The sequence below is a fragment of the Xiphophorus couchianus genome, chromosome 15 (assembly GCF_001444195.1).
Source record: "Xiphophorus couchianus chromosome 15, X_couchianus-1.0, whole genome shotgun sequence".
Taxonomy (NCBI): domain Eukaryota; kingdom Metazoa; phylum Chordata; class Actinopteri; order Cyprinodontiformes; family Poeciliidae; genus Xiphophorus; species Xiphophorus couchianus.
This window is the reverse complement of record NC_040242.1, coordinates 12,045,241-12,062,938: the sequence shown is the minus strand read 5'-3', so window position 1 is coordinate 12,062,938 and position 17,698 is coordinate 12,045,241. Positions and strand designations below refer to the sequence as shown.

General features: G+C 37.3%; 1 protein-coding gene across 1 annotated transcript in view; it reads right to left on the bottom strand.

The window, feature by feature from the left end:
• esrrgb (estrogen-related receptor gamma b) overlaps positions 1-11,886 on the bottom strand; it is a 45,964-nt gene extending 34,078 nt beyond the window's left edge. The window contains exon 1 of the mRNA XM_028039484.1: positions 11,420-11,886. Coding sequence (XP_027895285.1) covers positions 11,420-11,469 — 50 coding nt within the window. The 5' untranslated portion in view covers positions 11,470-11,886. The remainder of the gene's footprint in view (positions 1-11,419) is intronic.
• Positions 11,887-17,698: the final 5,812 nt, after the last annotated feature.

The window sequence follows — 17,698 nt, the reverse complement described above, 5'->3', positions numbered from 1 at the left end:
AGAGTTGGGGGTACCTGCATGTACCCCCAAACCTCCCCTAGCAGGAAGGAAGACTTACCCTGATTTATAGATGACGTTTTGTGGTGGAAGGATGCTAAACTTTTCATACGAGTGAAATGTTCTCAACATTTTTTTCCATTCTCTCCCAGTTTACACTCCACAACAATGCGTGTTTTTTGAACCATACAACAAAAATGATTGATATTAATTTGCAAACACACATGTAAAGTCGAGATCTGAGCTTAATTGCCATAGTGTTACATTCAAATGCATTTATAAATAAATTCGACCTATTGGAAAGATTAATTAAATCAATTAAATGAAGTGCAGACTTCATCTTTCTCTGAGAGGGTACACACTCTGGTCAAAGCTCTGTCAAATTAGTCATGCTAGAATATTTTACAGCATTTACGTTTAGTCCAAGACTAAAACACTAACAGCACATGATCATGAGTTATGAACTGATTGAAAGCAGAAGCTGACATGCTGCAGTTTCTGCAGTTCTGCTTATTACGGCTGAAGTTCCTTTGGGACATGTAACACAGGTTTTGAGACATAAAAATCAATGGATTGTTTTAAACTGCTACTGGCTGAAACAAAAACAAATCTGTGAACTAACCCACTTTGCTGTACCTGGATATTTTTAATGTGTGTCTCCTGTCATTGGTTATTCATTATAGTTACTCTGAATTTGAGAGTATGTATGGTGTGGACTGATGTAGTTCTATTTTGTTGTAATTTGCATAAAACAACAGATGCATTGTTTTATCATGTGACATTGTTTTATGAATGTGCTATTCTTGATTGAACATACTTAACTGATTAACCTTGGAATTAAAAGCAATTTGAATTCTGTTTGAGAATATAACCGCAGTGAAACATTCACACAATTTGTAGCGATCACATGTAGATCACAGCTTCAGGTCACCTCAAAGGTGAATAAACAGGACCTAAATTTCTGCATCAGCAAAATTTATTTATAGTTCATTACAGTTAATTTTTTTTAATAAGGTAAGAAGAAACTATAGAAGATTTGAATGTGACTGTGGCAGAATAGTTCAACTGCTAAAATAATTTTATTTACTGGAATTTCTTTGTCTTTGCTGCACAAACTCTGGAGTCGTTGCAGTTTATTTATTAATAAGTTATACTTATTAGCAAAATTTTGAGTGTTTTTATATTGTTACACAATAACATTTGGCATTTAAACTGTAACTGACCTGCAGCAATCTAAAGTTAATGCTATTTTGACCTTAATCACATTATGGACTCAGTTATTTTAAAAAACTCAGAGATGAAAATGAATCGTGTAAAAATAATAAACATAAGTTTACATAAATAAAGAAATATTTTTTTTTTATTTGAAGTGACAAAGTCTGTCAGTGTATGTGTACAGAATATTCGATAATAAAATCAGGCCTGAGCTGGAGCTTGACTCTGTCCAAGTTTTTATTGCCACATTAAAAATGTCAGCTGCACAGTATACCAAATCACAGTGATCACTTCAATAAAGTTGAGTCCCAGAATTGTGATGGCAAAATGTTTCCTGGATGCAATATCTAACAGATTGTTATAGGGTTTTGAATTATATTGTATGTTTGGACATTTGAGTGAACTTTCCCTGTCCTGGATCTTAACACCTGACAAAGATTTTAGTGACAAGACTGATGAAAACCTGACTCAGACATCAAGAATATGTCAAACAGGTGCAGGAGCCCCACTAATACAAATAGGTTTTAGGGGACTCCCAAATTGTATTTTATGATTGCAAATTTTCCAAACATTAGATTTTAGAAATTCCCCCCCACCCAAAAAATAGACCTACCTCCAACCAAACCCCAGTATGTCAGATGCAACCATGCAATTCAAGTTTGACAAAGTTAGCAACATTTTGGGTCCTTCTTTAAAGAGTAATGCACTTTTAGAAATGTTGTTTCTAAAAAGCTGCTTAGAAAGGACAGTTGCATAAATAATTTTGGTCATTTTAATGTGGACAAGCCTTAAAAATCTTGAAGCCAGTGTCTGGCTGCCTTCTGCAATTTGCATGAAAGAAACTTTAGTAGAGGGACCAAACAGACTCTAGGCCATGCTCCCACATCCTGCTTAATCAAGGACTGAACGCCACCAATATCATTATTGCAACATTCAGTAGTTGCGTATTTTCCTGCATCCTTACAAAAACTCTTTTGGCTAAGGCAAGGTATATTCTTTTGATTTCTTTTTTTTATTTTTCCTAAGTGCTCTTGAGGGTTGCCCTCTGTTTTAGATCTGGTGCTAATGGTAAGGGATGTCCTCTTCCTCTTTGCATTAAGTCACTAAGTCTTCAGGCTCTGACAGCATAGAACCTTTCTTAAGTGCTAACGCACAGAGGATGGAAAGAGGGATGAAGGTAGCCTCCCTCCCCTCAAGCCCGGATCGGATCTATTGATTCCTCCACTTCCTTCCTGTTTAAGATGAGGCATGAGAAAATAAACCCCCCCTCTTACGGATCTCAGACGTTCCTTATGCATTTTTAATTAGTCAGGACTGTTAACATAGTGCGAGATGGAGCGATACAACATTACGTCTTCAACATGAGGCCATTGTGGTTTATAAAAGATTCACAGCACTCGTGTTAAATCTTGTTGAAAATCAGCATGTGCTTACAGTCAGTTTGGAGGGCAGATTTTTTTCCCGTCAGAGGGAGGTGCAGAAAGCGGCGTGGTAACAGTTAATATATCATCACAGCTAGATATGGGGGGAATCCCTATGGAATAGTACATTGTGGCGTTGGTGAAAAGTAGTTCATTCCACACTTAGCACACAGCAACGCTGGGGAGATGTTTTTTGTTACGTTTAATGGAAATTTCTAATGGGTCCTTTCAGATCTGTCCAAATGAAATAATGGCACGAACCACCGATTCGCACAGACAGAAATAGATACGTAGTTTCATAATTTGGTTTTCTTCCTCTTATTATAAAGAGACATGGAGTTCTTAAAAGTGTAGCCTGACCCTCCTCGATGTATCCCTTGGCAAAACACGCACACACGATCTCAAACGCATTGCACCTAATATCTAATAGGTTGGTGTGTGCTCCGCTGCACAGAAAAATGGTACAAACAGAGCAGACAAGCAGGACTCATCAGACAGATGTGAAGGTCACCTGCCTTCTCTGTTCTGCTGCTGTGAGACGGTCCCACTGTGGACGCAGCAGACACGGGTTTCCGTCTGTCCATCACACGGCAAGAATGAGACTTCACTACTTACGGAAAACCACTGAGCCGTCCAGACAGCTTAAAGTTAGCAACACGAGTCAGCTGTGATTTCTTTTCTAGCCCAAAAATGCCTCAGCGGAGCACTTTACAAAAACTCTAAACCAATCTAATTCTGCAACTTTCGATAATAAATTGACATCCAGAACCAAAACATACATGTTCGAAAGAATCACCAGCATGTGTTTATTGAAGGTATCCTAATCTTACATTTCCTCACCAAGGAAACACGTGAGTGTCAAATTTGGGGTTAAGCTTGTTGCAAGCAATGCAGCGTAAATCTCTGTGCAGAACATACAGCCAAACATGGAAGCACACAGAAGCAAGGAGCCATGCATGAAATTAGTTCATTAATCTTTCCATGATAGGCCGTCCTTGTTTGGGGCAAACTCTATCAGCTTTAAACTGAGTAGCCCAAACCACAAAACACATAGATTACGCCGTTAGTCCATGGTATCAGTGTGTCCGGGAAATGAATGGTCAAGCGTGGCGAAAGGCGGGAAGGGTGGCTGTGCATGTCGTCTGGAGAGTTAAGCAGGGACAACAACACACAGGGGTGATGCGGGTATTCGCATCATAAATCAAGGTCATCAAAAAAATATAGGCGCTCACACATAAAAGTAAAAAGGTCATGAATGGGAGAAAAAATATTTTCTTGTCTTTACCACACAGTCTAAGTCTCCTTTAACAGAGGAAAAATATATAATAGAATTAAACACAATTTTATTTATAATACAAATTACATAGATATGAGCTTGAACTATTACAGAATAAAGCATTTAGCTTAAGTGAAAGGATTAAATTTATAGTTATTGATAGAAAGCACAAAATTATATCCATAAGAAGTCCAGATCAGTCAGAAAAATGGAATGAGAATTAGAATTTAGCTCGAAGTATTCACACCCCTTGCATTTACAATTATGTTCATCTAATCTAGAAGTTTCTCTCTAAAGGAAATGAGATCTGTAAATATAATAAAACAACGTAAAAGAAATATTAAAAAATCTGTCTAGTTTTATTTACATCTTACTATATAGTGGCATGTCAAAAGATAGTTGAACATTTTTTGATGAGCCATCAAACCTTTTATATAATTGCTGACCTGCTTACTGCATGTTTTGACCGGACATACCTTTTTGTATATTGCTTAATTTTTAGCTTCCTCCACAAATTCAAGACTGAACTCTGGCTGGGCCACACCAAAAAGTTTACATTATTTTCAGTAAATAAAGCAAAAACGTTCAACCTAAATCTCCCAGAGGTAGGAATTTTTTAGGGGTTTAACAGTACACCTAATAATTGAAAAACCAAATGTACTGCTAAAAAGAAATGTTTTAAGTCCTTTTGAGAGATTTGAGTGAGAGGACTGTAAGGTGAGGTGTGTTTCCATATTTGAACTTGAGAGTGAGAGCTTGTATCAAATCAGAGACGGTAAGCCAGTGAAGGAAGTGACGAAATGGTCTGATATTTTTGTGTTTTCACTCTCATCAGGATTCTCGCTGCAGAGTTTTGGATGTATTGGAGTTTCACAATGAGTGTGGTACAGTAGTCAGGAAGCAAAGCTGTGGATGGATGTGGTTTCCTAAGCTTAGATTATACACACTACATTTAATTGTATTTACATTTAAGATTACTACAAAAAGAAAGTGTAAGTTTGTAAGATTTCTGAAAATTGTAGCATATTTTTCAGAATTTTAAATTTTTGTTTAATACAGGAGATCTTCGGGTTTATGGTTTTCACACTTTGAGCTGTTAAGAAGTTATTTTAAGTTTTTTTCATCTTAAACCCTGTACTATTTATTTACAGTGACTGTGTTAAAAGCTGTACTGAATGAGCGCCTTATGTTATTTAAGCTCTGCTCCTCGGTGTCTACCTTATGATTGCAGAGGGAAAATATTTGCTTGCTACGTTTATATTTGATGCAAGTCTTTTTTTCCAGCACAACTTTACGCCAAGAAAAGTTTTCCTTTTGGGAAAATGAAGGTGCTGAGTCTCTCATTCTGACATTTTTGGGGAGCTAAAATTGTTTCATGGAGAACAAACTAGCATAAAAGAAAATATGTTTTTGCACTTTTTAACAAAACAAAAGGCAAATATTTATTTATAAGGAAAATACATCCCTGGATCTTTGTAGTGTATAAATAAGGTGCAGCATTGTATTTACACCTGGAAGTGCATGGAGAATTGGTACATTTGAAGGTGTTATTTATAACTTTTCTGTTCACTAATTAAGTACTTACACTTCTATTTGTTGGAAAAATGTCCACTAAGTCTTCATATATCAGAAGAAAAACTACAAATTTATTTAAAGCACATTTATTTGTACCAATTTTACAAGAACTACCTTTCTTACTTTTTCACCCTGATTCTTTTTTCTAATTAACTATAAAATTCTTACTCTCTTCTTTACCAGCCTGCAATGGAAATCCTCATATAAGCTATAAAAGAACTTATTTGAGACATTTACTTTGAATATCACCCTAAAACAGAATATTAAACAGGAGTGTTAAAGATCCGTAAAGGAATGGAATAATGTTTGCATCAGTTTAGCATAAATTGATACATATATGTATCCTGTGGTTGTTCTTCCATTAAAAGCCCCCCTGGGCAAACCTTTTTTTTCCTGCCGCTCTACAAACAATCAAACACAGCACACAGTCTGACAGCAAGAAAAGTATAAAACAGCAAACGTGTTTTATTAGAAACATTAGAGACTGAAATCAGAGAACAATCATATTTTGCTGCTAATGGAGAATTTCAGTCTTCTTTTCCTAAGGGCTAATATAAATTACAGAGGGAAGAGTTTTAAATTCAACAGAAAATAAGAGAATTACAAAATGACTCCTAAATTATGCATCAATCTAATCTAATCTTCATGTGAATTTTGTTGAAGTCTAAAGAAGTGTTATAAATGCATGTTTGACGCATTTACGGTGTAAAAATAGTGGAGGTTTTTAGTTTCCATGCAGGCAATGAGTAGAAATTTTACTTTCACGATTTGACCTGGAGATTGAAGGAAAAGTGATCTTGAACTAATTAATTACAAATACTATTGAAATATAAATTTGAAATAGTTAATTTGATCCAGATAAATGCTTAAAAAACACCAATATACCCCTTTAATTTACTTCAAAAATTCTTAAAACATTAGTGACCTGCGGAGTGTATTTCCATACATTTCTTATACTGTATACGACCTGGAAATGGGCTATTCTTATTGTCTGGACTTGTAACTAAACTGTGGAATATTTGTTTGAGGCACAGTTGACACTTTTTATCCCTTTGTTTCATGCCCCCAGGCCTATACTGCCCTGGGTAGAAACCTGTCACAACATGTAGCTGCACAGACTGACTTGCTAGAATTAAAAAAAAAAGGATCTTTGAGTTTCGGTCTAATTCTCTCACTTTCAAAGTTAGTATTTTCCTTCTAAGTTCCTAAGTCCCAGCGGTAGGTTTATACCGCATTATTGTACTTCGTTTAATTTTCTGCGTCCCCAACGCAAACACTCACATGCACGAACACGTAGTACACAGAACTTCCAGCATATGGCCTCCTCAATGTCACAGCCACGAGGAGAGATTGCATAGATTTCCCACATGGATGATGTCTCCTTACCTGGAGTATCAACCCCCCATCTACATACACATCCAACCACCTCGAGGAAATTGCTCTCTCTGCAAAGTCAAACACACCCCTAACTGCCTTTTAAAAAGAGACAGAAGACGGAGGTTGCAGGGGTGACAGTGGTGGTGGAGGGAGGGGGGGAATAAACGACCAGAGACTTAAGCCGTCATTGGGAATCAGAGGAGGACTCATGTGGGACAGTTACGATATTGATTTCATAAATAAACAGAGATGGCCATCGATCCTAATGTTATTTTGCATTTCAATTACTGCCCAGAAACATAACCTTCAAACGTCTGCTTCTCCACAGTAATAACATCCACTGATAATCACAGCCGAGTCTTGTTCGGCACAAATTGGCTTTTCTCTCACCCCTCCTTCTCCTCCAGCTTTCCTTTTTTTCCTCCTCCTTCTTCTTCTTCTTCTTCTTCTTCTTCTTCTCAAATGTGTAAATGACACAACTTTGCATTTGCCTAATGGTATTAGGGCATGGGCTGAATTTCAAGCGTGACTCGAGCTCATACAGTAAGCGCTCTGGTCAATTGACACAATGCAAATGAAGGTGGTGAAGAGGAATAAAGTTCACAATGTGAGACCTCGCAAATCTACAATGAGGCCCATTAAATTAAACATCTCGCCTGAGTTACGCTTCATGATTAGTCAAACTGCTTCATCTCTTCTCTGTGTTTGTGTGCTAATTTCATTTGATCAATAAAACAAACTCCTTCTAAGAAATCCTCTCTGAGCATATTGTTCAGGTTTGCACTGAGGAGTCACTGCAAAAAAAAATGCATAAAAAAAGGAGGTGGCGGCATCCATCTACATCCTCATGAATTCAAAGTCCTTGACAAGCTGCCTAAAGGATATATCTATATCAAGGGGGGTCATGACATGTAATGAAGTTATTTCGCCTCTCATACCATCACTGTGAACCAATAGAGCTTGGCTGTAGCACCGTGTTGAGCCATTAATAAACAAGCTGGCTGTAAAGAAAATACAACACCAAGATTAAAAATTTTTTTTTGTTTTTTTATTTAAATTCTGGCCATTTCTTTTTTGAATTCATGAAAATTAAACTTCGACTGATGGCAGCAGGAAGCGTTCGGATCATTTTTGTCCACACACGATAAGCGCAGTATAGTCACCGTGTCCTCCATTCTTATTAGTTGTACTTTGAAATTAACTTTAATTTCCTTTTTTTCATGGTATACCTGCATTTTCAGTAGTTGTCATAAACTTTATTAAAAATGCGGAGATATAATTTGGCTTTGGTAATTTTTTTTTTCAATTCTTTCAAAGTTACTATTTTCTATGCTAAAGAGAGATTTCACGATGTTTCTTCATTAGGGCTCAAAACTGCACTGTAAAGCATTTCATTATAGAGAAGCACTTAAAACCATAACCATTCTCTGAAGAGATTAATCACATTCAAAGACACTACATCATATAGTTTCCTCTTTACAGTTACTTTTAATTGAAGAAAAAAGTAACTGAAAAATCACTTCTTGTGTAACTGTCTTTATTTTTACCTAATTTTAAGTCCAAGCATATTCATACAGGTAAATGTATATGTTTTAATTTTACTGACGTGTTCTGTCTTAAAGTAATATTCTGAGTAGCTCAGTCAAAGTCCTGACTTGATTCTGAGAAAAAAAAAAATCTGTGGAGCGAACTAAAGATTAGGGTGATGGTCAAGAGGCCTCTGACCACAGAAATGTGAAGATAAATCACCAAAGTCTCAGTAGAAACTTGCAAAAACGGTGGCCAGTGTTTATTAGAATAGTTTGATTGCCAATAAATCTTGTCAGAAGTGCCTGTATAATTTCCTATCAGAAACAGACTTCTTGGTTGAATGAAAATGATTTTACTCTTTAAACTGCCAACAGTATGAATATCTTTGGGCTTAACTTTTCAGGTAACATTAAAGCAAAGCCGCTAAGTTGTTACACATCAAGAGGTTAAAATGCAGTTGTTGTTTAGATTGTTCTAACGTTGCTGCTAGGGATTTTTTAATTATTTCATTATGATTTTATATATATTTAATTATTGCAGAGAAAAAGTACTTATGAAACAGTAAAAACTGCTCTAATATCCATAATTATTTTCTATCATTGATCATTTGCCATGAATTGTAACAATAAGACTAATTTCTCCATCTCCTTCATATTTGCAAACCAGTGAATTCACCGTTTTCTCTCATAGCAACATGCGACAATAGGAAATATTTGGCTGCAGTTTTTCTAATGTATTATTCCTAAAACATGTCAGAAAAGCAAAAAGCCACATGTCCTGCTAATTGGGCAATTAGAATGTAATAAAGTTGACTGAAATCCACTGTCCTAGCTTTCTTATATTGCATTAAATGTTTACATGAATTGAAATGTTTTCTATTCATTCTACTTTCAGCGGAAGAACGAACAACATTATAAGTGCTCGTCTTAACAGACACTGTCAGGTGTCTCCACAGCCAAATTTAGATCAGGTTGGAGCGCGATGCTTTGGTCTATTATGCATTTGCATGCACATATTCATGTGTGTAATTGTGATTGTGTAAAAATGTTTGAACGCTTAAACATTCCAATTTGTGAAGGGAAACTGAGGTGAGACAGGTGGACCAAAAATAAATAATGTGAGCAAAGAGAGTGGTAAAATCTGAAAGGACTGCTCTTCAGTTGAAATTAAGCTTACAAATGTTTGTTCGTTTCAAACAATTGAAAGTTAAAAGTTTCACATAAAATAAGCAGAAGTGCTCAGTACTAAAGGAACGTATTGATTTTTGATTGAAACAAGGGTCAAGGGGCGTTTCAGTTTCCTTCTCTTCAGTTATTCCCATGAAGCTCTGATGCACTTTTTATTTGCTGTTCCACTGCTTCTGAAGAATATTTTATTTTTATCAATTAAAACAAACCCCAACAAGTTAATATAAGTTCAGTTAAGGAGCAGTGGAGGAACATGCTTGTTTAATTAATAGATACTACAGTAAGTATGAGAACTGGACCGCCATCAGAGCTCTCACCTCCGGCTACCAGGCAGGTCGTCTTACCAAAAGTTCTCGGCTGGGATTAATGGCACTCTTCAGAGCCAAACCGATCCCAGCACAGCTCTGTGTGTGTGTTGCCGGTCGTGTAGATTTTTTGTTTGCAAACAGTCGAGCAGCTACACCACATTCACGTCCCGGTGGTGAAAAATCTGGGACAACGTAAATGTCATGCCAAAAGTTTAATTTACTGCTTTAGAAAAGCATAAGAAGAATACATGTTGTGGAAGAGAGTAATATCACGCACAAACACACACCCGCACACGCCTGCACACCCCAAACAATAGAACAATGTCAGAACGTATTATGAAGTATGTATGGTGTTTTTTCTCATTTACGTATATTTTTTTTACTTGGAACACATGCACAGCAATACATGTGAACTTACATTTTGTTAAAATGATTCAAATAAATCACAAAACGAAACTAAAAATCTACAAAAAAGTTGAGCACATTGTAAGTGCAAAAGTTTCTCTTCCCTTTATTGGGTAAACTGTATCTTATATGACTTTGCTGACTGAGTTAAGTCCAACAGCACACCAGAAAATATATGTTTTGCTAATGCTGTCAACAGTTTATTGTTTTTAATACTAAAACATTTTTATGTCCTAGAATGAAAAATCACAGGTGTGTTTAGATATACACTGATCATACTTTACTGCAAAGTAAATCAGCAAAAGCATCAAATATTCCACTTTTTAAAAATGAATCCAAAGAAATTGCTCCGAAACAAGCAGCTCTTTGTGAATAAAATAACACTTGGGTCATTTTTATTTGTCATGCTCCAGCTTGGTATGATTAAAGCAATGGAAACAACTGCCAGTCAAATTTAGAGCCAAAAAATATCCATTTTATTTATTTATTATTTTTTTCTGAAAAAGCTTGTTTCTGGGTGTAAAGGGAAAACAGTATTCAATTCTTAAAACAGTTTCATGCTGTCTGATCTGGTCAGTTTTAAAGTGAAGGCAGAAGTGAGCAACAATTTTAATCTGACATTATCTCTCTTTTTTTATGAAGGTTATTTAATCCAGGATATTCTATCAATTCTAAACAACACCAAACCGTCAATCCTGTTTTTTTGTAAGCGGTGCAGCAAAAAAAAAAAAAGCCCTTCAAAAACTTTTCTAGTTTTTCCAAACTTAGTTTTTACTGTCTGTCATCCAAGCTAATGTGCAGCCACAATGCGTTCTACCAGACTACATGTTTACAATGTAAAATAGTATTCAATAAATGCTCTGAAATGTTGCATCCTGAAGCCGAGCTAGACCGTTCTGGTGCAGCCGTGCATCCCGGACTCCCTGCAGACTTTGCTGCTGCAGCTGAGATTTCTGACATCAGATGTCCCATACAGAGACGTACTCCTCTGTCGGAATGCCTACTTTAGGCGCCAACTTTCTTTTCTTTTCTTTCTGTCTTGTCAGTGACAGTTTTGATGTTTACTTTGTTGAAAAGTACTGACACAAAGAACAAAGGACAGAAAGATGAGTAAAGAGGAACACTCACTGGTTGTGGTAGCAGAGGGGATCTGGGATGCACAGTTCAGAAACATCCATCAGTCCACATTAAGCATTCCAGGTGTTGGAGTAAAAAAAAAACAATGAATGAAGAACAACAGGACGAACAGCTGGAGAAAAGCTGGAAGAGGAGATCAGCTCCTCATATTGTCACAAATTAGGGTCTCGCCTCGCTCCTTCCTCCAACTCTCTCAAAGTAGCAAATAAAAAGGAAATAAATCTTCTTCCTTGGGTCACGAAACTCCAGTCTGAACAAGTGCTGAACATTCAAGATTTCTGAAGAGGAGGAAAAAAGTGAAGAAAAACAGGAAAATGCAAAGAAAAGAGAGGGAACAGGGAATCAAGGAGGAGAGATGGATGGAGAGACAGAGAGAATAAAAAGATGAAGAGACAGATGGATGGAGAGCAGCAGCAGCAGAGAGAGAAGAAAACGTGCTCTCTGGCTGAGTAAAGTGAGTGAAGCGACTGGGTCTCCATTGAAGACGATAGGGCTCTTTAAGATGAGGAAGGAGTGGTTGGGGTGCGCAGAGCTGAGGGTTATTGGTCGGTTTGGGGAAGGATGTCCTGGAAGCAGCCAATGGGAGTGAACGATTACAGGACTGAGATGGGCTAGTGGGCAACCAGTCTGTGTCCATTCACAAAGGAGCAAAACATGGGCAGACCCCCTTAAAATAGATAGATAGATAGATAGATAGATAGATAGATAGATAGATAGATAGATAGATAGATAGATAGATAGATAGATAGATAGATAGATAGATAGATTTCAGTGTTTACACATTGCAGGGATAAGCATGTTCACTGAGGCTGACTTACAGGTCTGTTTACTCGGCTTTCGAGGGCTCAGAGTCAGCTTATAGAGTTAAACTGTTCCCTTTAGTCTTTTATCCTCTCCACCACAGGTCTGGCTTTTCCACTGCCTGCCCTCGTTTGAAGCAGCAACAGCTGCTTCCCACGGCACTTCTGCGATCTGTGCAGGGCTGAAAGATCCACCAATCCTGCAAGAGGCAGGATTCCCAAATAAATAGTGATAACAGCCTCTGAAGCTGACAGCACAGAAGTTTGAGTGGATGTTTACGGCGGCTGTGTGGTGCGGTGGCCATCAGAGGGAAGCCAAAGTTCCGCGGCCCAATCCTCCCAACCCACTTCATCAACCCACATTTTCCTGATCGATGCAAAACCCATCACACGCTCTTATTGATTACGGTGTGCCTGTGTCACCAGAAGCCTGAGGACAGACTCTGTTTCCCTTCAGTCTTTTAAATAAAAAAAAAGGGAATTATGAATTTGAATGTTTTCTTTTCATGTCACTCCATATCAGAGTCACTGGACCAAAGGGCGATTGCTTTAATGACAGAACTGCGCAGTCTGAAATAAAACATGATCAATATTTTGGCATTCAGTGTACTTTCCTGCAGTAGAAAACGCAGAATATCCCTGCTGATCTGATTAAGACATCCAGACGTAATCAATACAAGAGATGTGTTTATGTTTTTAATGAGGCAGAGGGAACAGAACTAATGTTCAGCGGACATGTATGGCTTCAGATCAGGACTGGACAAAGGAGCAGATCTTGTTTAAATGAATTTGTATGCTGTTTCCAGTGACGTGCGGTCAGGGGAGGCAGGTGAGGCAGTGCCTCACCAGCCATCATGGAAAGAAAGAAAATATATAATCATAAAGTAATTTAAATTGTTATATTCATCCGGTGGTTTGTACTAAAAAATATTTATTTTTCATGTAGCTTCACCAATTTCGATTTTTATTTGTTCAAAATCGCTGAATTTTCTTATTTTCCCATTCAAATGCTTGGAAGCGATGCCGGTGAGGCAGCAGCGAGCTCTGCCTCACCTTGGATTGCGCAACCCCTGGCTCTGCGCTGGCTGCTAAGCGGAGAGAGCATGTTGCTGTACGGCGTCAATAAAATGGTTTAAACAAATTTAATATGTGAACTTATTTCCAATAGTTTAGCTTATGTATATAATGTACAGTGCTTTTTGTCACCAACTGTGTTTGTGTAACGTGTTTCGTGTAATGAGCGATTATAAACGGCAGAGAACAGGTTCGAGGTGAGGCAGGCAGTTCTCTTGCCTCATGGCAGGGGGCGCTCAAGATCCCAGACGTTCGTCTTGTTCACTCCTCAACTGCCGAGTAAGTGACAGCGAGCTAGGCTAAACGATTCGGGAAGCAAGTCAAGTGCAGCGATAGATTATAATAGAGATAGTGATTTTTTTTCCTCTCGCTTATCCCGACTTTCGACATGGATGACTACATTACAACACTAAAAAAGTTTTCTCAAGTGGACTTTCAATCGAAGCAGGAGATAATAACCTTTATAAGTAAAGGTAAGACAGTAATAACATTTATTTTGTTTTGTTTTTTAAGGAAATGTGTGTTTTGTGAGCTACAGTTTGTATGTGTAAGGATGCAGAAGTGAAACATAACCTGTAAACTGCTGTCAGTCTATGCATCTATTTGCAAATCTGATTCTGATGACGTCAGTGCCTCACCAGCTATGAACCTCACCGCACGTCACTGGCTGTTTCCTAGATTAAACGATATGCACACTTATCTCCAGTCTGAAAAGCTGAACTGCTCTTTACTGAACTACTCTGAACTACAATTTATTGATGGGAATTGACTTAGAAGATTTAGAAATTCACTGACCAAAAAAGAAGTGAAAAAAAGTTAAATAAAAATAAATAAATAAAAGAAATGCATTGGCCTGAACAAATAAAAATAAAAAAGACACTTGCTTACAGTATTAAAATAAGTAACAACTACTATAGTAAAAAATTTACTAGCTTTCTTTTAGCACATTTGTGTATGTTTTTCTTATTTTTATATTCTCCCCTCTCCTTCCGCCTCACTACATTGATTTCCGGATGTTTGGGAGATGTTTGATATTTTACAGTAAATTCACTGCATTGACTGTTTCTTCAATGCACCTATCATATGAAGAAACAGTCAAATTTGCATGTAAGCATTTTTTGTTGCACTGGACAGCAACCTGTATGTGCATGTGGAGTTTGTAATTTGCTCTAATTTCTCTGTTTTTCATTGTCAGCTAAGTATTCCCTCGATCTCCGGTGTCTCCCAGTGTCTAGAATAGTCTTAATTTAGCAGAAAACAGCTGAACAAAGGAATTTAATAAATGGAAAGTACAATGGGAACCTTTGAAAAATTAAACTAGGTCAGGTAGCGATGTGATTTTACAGCCTGTTGAATCAAAAGCTTGGTGTAAAGTGCAACAATCAATAAGTAGTAAATACATAAAATGTTGGAGTGAGGAATATGATCTCCTGCTGCGTTGCTTTTATGTAATTGAGTTTCCCAAACAAAAAAAGCTGCTTTTTTTCTTCCTTGTGACTGCAGAAATTTATAAAACAGATACACCCTCTTTGTTTTCATATATATTATTTAGAAAGTTGATTTAAACTAATACAAATCTATAGCTCAACAGTAAATTAAAACAAATATCAGGGTCATAAAATAATTTCTTACATCTTTATTACGTGGTTGCAACACATGATCAAGATAAACAAATAGAAAAATATGCCACTTGGAGCACAAACCAGACAATATATATTACAGAGAATGAGCTGCCAAAAAGTGATTTTAAAAGTCCAGCTCTACCTCTGCAACCCATTAAAACAACAAACTCTTGTCGAGCCTTTATCAAGGTAACACAAGTTGCACAGAAACATGATTCACACACTTTGCTCTCACTGCCACAGACTTGTTTGGCTCGTCTGCCGGAGGAGTGTGGAGAGGGATAATTGCTATAGCCACAGGGCTCCATTAATCAGCTGGGTGCATTTGTTGGGGTTTTGTTACATTCCACCTCACCCCTCTGTCTCTCTCTCTCTGCCGGGCTATTCCGTACAGCGAAGCCACCAGAAACTGGAGCAGCCTGTGTGGAGGACCGCTGCAAGCTCACGCTGGGTTAATAAATGCTATTAGCCTCTATCTCTTGCCTCTTAATTTCTCATTTCACCAAGGAGCGTTAAAACGCAGCTACAAGAGCTGCAGAGTTAATCAGAGGACGGTGGCAAGGCTACGATGTCTTGATTGAGAGAGCTGGACTCACATAAAGAGGCAGAGGAATTGGTGCTCGAACCTCTGGTCATATTTGCGGACATGGTTTTTGTGTAACGCTGCATCACTGGGGTCAAATATCATTCCATATTTCATCAATAAGTACAGCTAAATATATTGTGTTGGATCTTTTACATTTTTAAAACCTGGACTCAGATTTTCAGACATTTATTTTAGTCTTATAAAAGAAGATCTTAAGTACTTTTGATAATATGATTTAAAATATGTTGTGTTGTACCACAATTGTCTTGTCTCCACATTGTCCACTTTCGGTTCTGTTAAATGTAATCATCAAATGCTGCACATACCGTATACATTTATTATTTTGAAGGCATTTCTCTAGCCTTATGCCCCTGAAAGCTTTGATCCTGACATAAACAGCAAGCCATCTTTGTTGTGCTTAATCACGTCCAAAATAAACAAAATCAATTGCAGCTCACGGCTCAAGCTTTCAATAGATACTGGTTGAATCTTTTCCCAGCTCATGGAAGGTCTGGACGGAGTTACCTTTGCGGCGAAAGCCAGGTTGTGTCATTCCCATCCAGGAACTGGATCAATACATTCATCTCGAGTTCACTCTAATATGGCAGCTAGTAAAATAAAATAAAATAAATAAAATAAAATAAAATAAATAAATGATGGGTGTTTTGGTGTCATTTGTTTACAGCTTTATGATGCTTCTGCATACGTAGCACAGTTGCTGCTGCTTCAAGCACTGCAGAGAAAACAGGCTGTCCACTGTGAAAGGTGCAACTTTCTCCAGATGTGTTTAGCATCAGGCACAATTCAGACAAATATTACGTAGATATTGAGGAGGGGGCGGTGTAGTGCTCATGAAACATTAATAAAGAATAATTTGTCGTACGTCTATGGATGCTGAAAGTAAGAAAAATATACTAATGTGATATTTTTAAGGTTTTTAAAGATTAACTTTTTGAATAAAAGCGTTCAAAACTATTACTACCATTTGGCTTGCTTGTGTAACTCACAATTGGTTGCACTTTGAGCCTAATTTGCTTATGTTGCTTATTTTGTTCCATCTTTAGTTTCATTTATTTCTGTCCCCTGATGTCTAATGATACTTTTCCCTCAGTGCATGTTTTCAACCCTCTACACCTGTTTTCCATCTGCTCATTTACTCACCTGTATTGCATCATGTAATCAGTATAGACAGATATAAATGCTTGTCAGGTTCAGTCACAATACATCAGAGTCTCCTCTGTTCCAGCTCTTAATGTGGAATGAACTCTCCAAAAAAATAATAATTGGGTCCTCTGCAAGCACAAGTAGGTACTGCTAATGGCCTTGAAAAAACCTTAGCTTTTATTTTTAATCTAAAAATGTAGCAATATTTAGCTTGTTTTTAAAAGTGTAACAACTCAAAACAGGAGAGAATAATTATTCATAAGACCTGGGCAAAAAATCTTTTAGTTCACAACTCAAATAATAAAAATCTCATTTCCTTCTCTATTAATTCAGATTAAATAGAAAAATAAATTTAAAAAACTTCAACATGGGTCTCTTTTGTATGTAGTTGGCAGGTTTTAACTAGCTTCTTTTACATGTGACAATGCAAACTGTGTACGGTGTAACACCCATCTTTCCCTGTCAACTGTTGGAAAAGTTGCCACAGAAAATGTTCTGTAGATTTTTATGTTTATCTATTAATAATCCCAGTGATTCCCAACGTAAAGGTGCTCATTACAAAATCAAACCATCAGTTTAAGACAAGATTAAGTTCCCTTCTTGTTGTTTTCTTGCGTGGTGCATCCTGTACAAACAAACAAAAAAATCAGCTGAATATTAGTTAGGGTGCTTTAAAAAATAAATCTGCTTGCATGCACAGATGCAAAGCACCACTAAAATCTGATCTTCCGGAGCGAGCTGTTGTATTCCAGACTTGGCTCCCACAAGATCTGGGGATGACTTTCATTTAGCCTCACCTCTCCATCCAGCCGGGGTCACCCCTGTTGGTATAGCAAGCACAGCAGTCACATTGCTCCACCATGCGCACAGATTGCTTACTAGAGCCGCCTGGAACCTTTCATATTTCCCAGTCAGCATTTTTTGCAGGATAATTTTGGCAGCCTTTAAGGATATCGCTGCCTTAATAGAGGATAAAAATAAACGGGTGGTGGAAGGGCTATATCAGGCTTTATAATCTTGTATT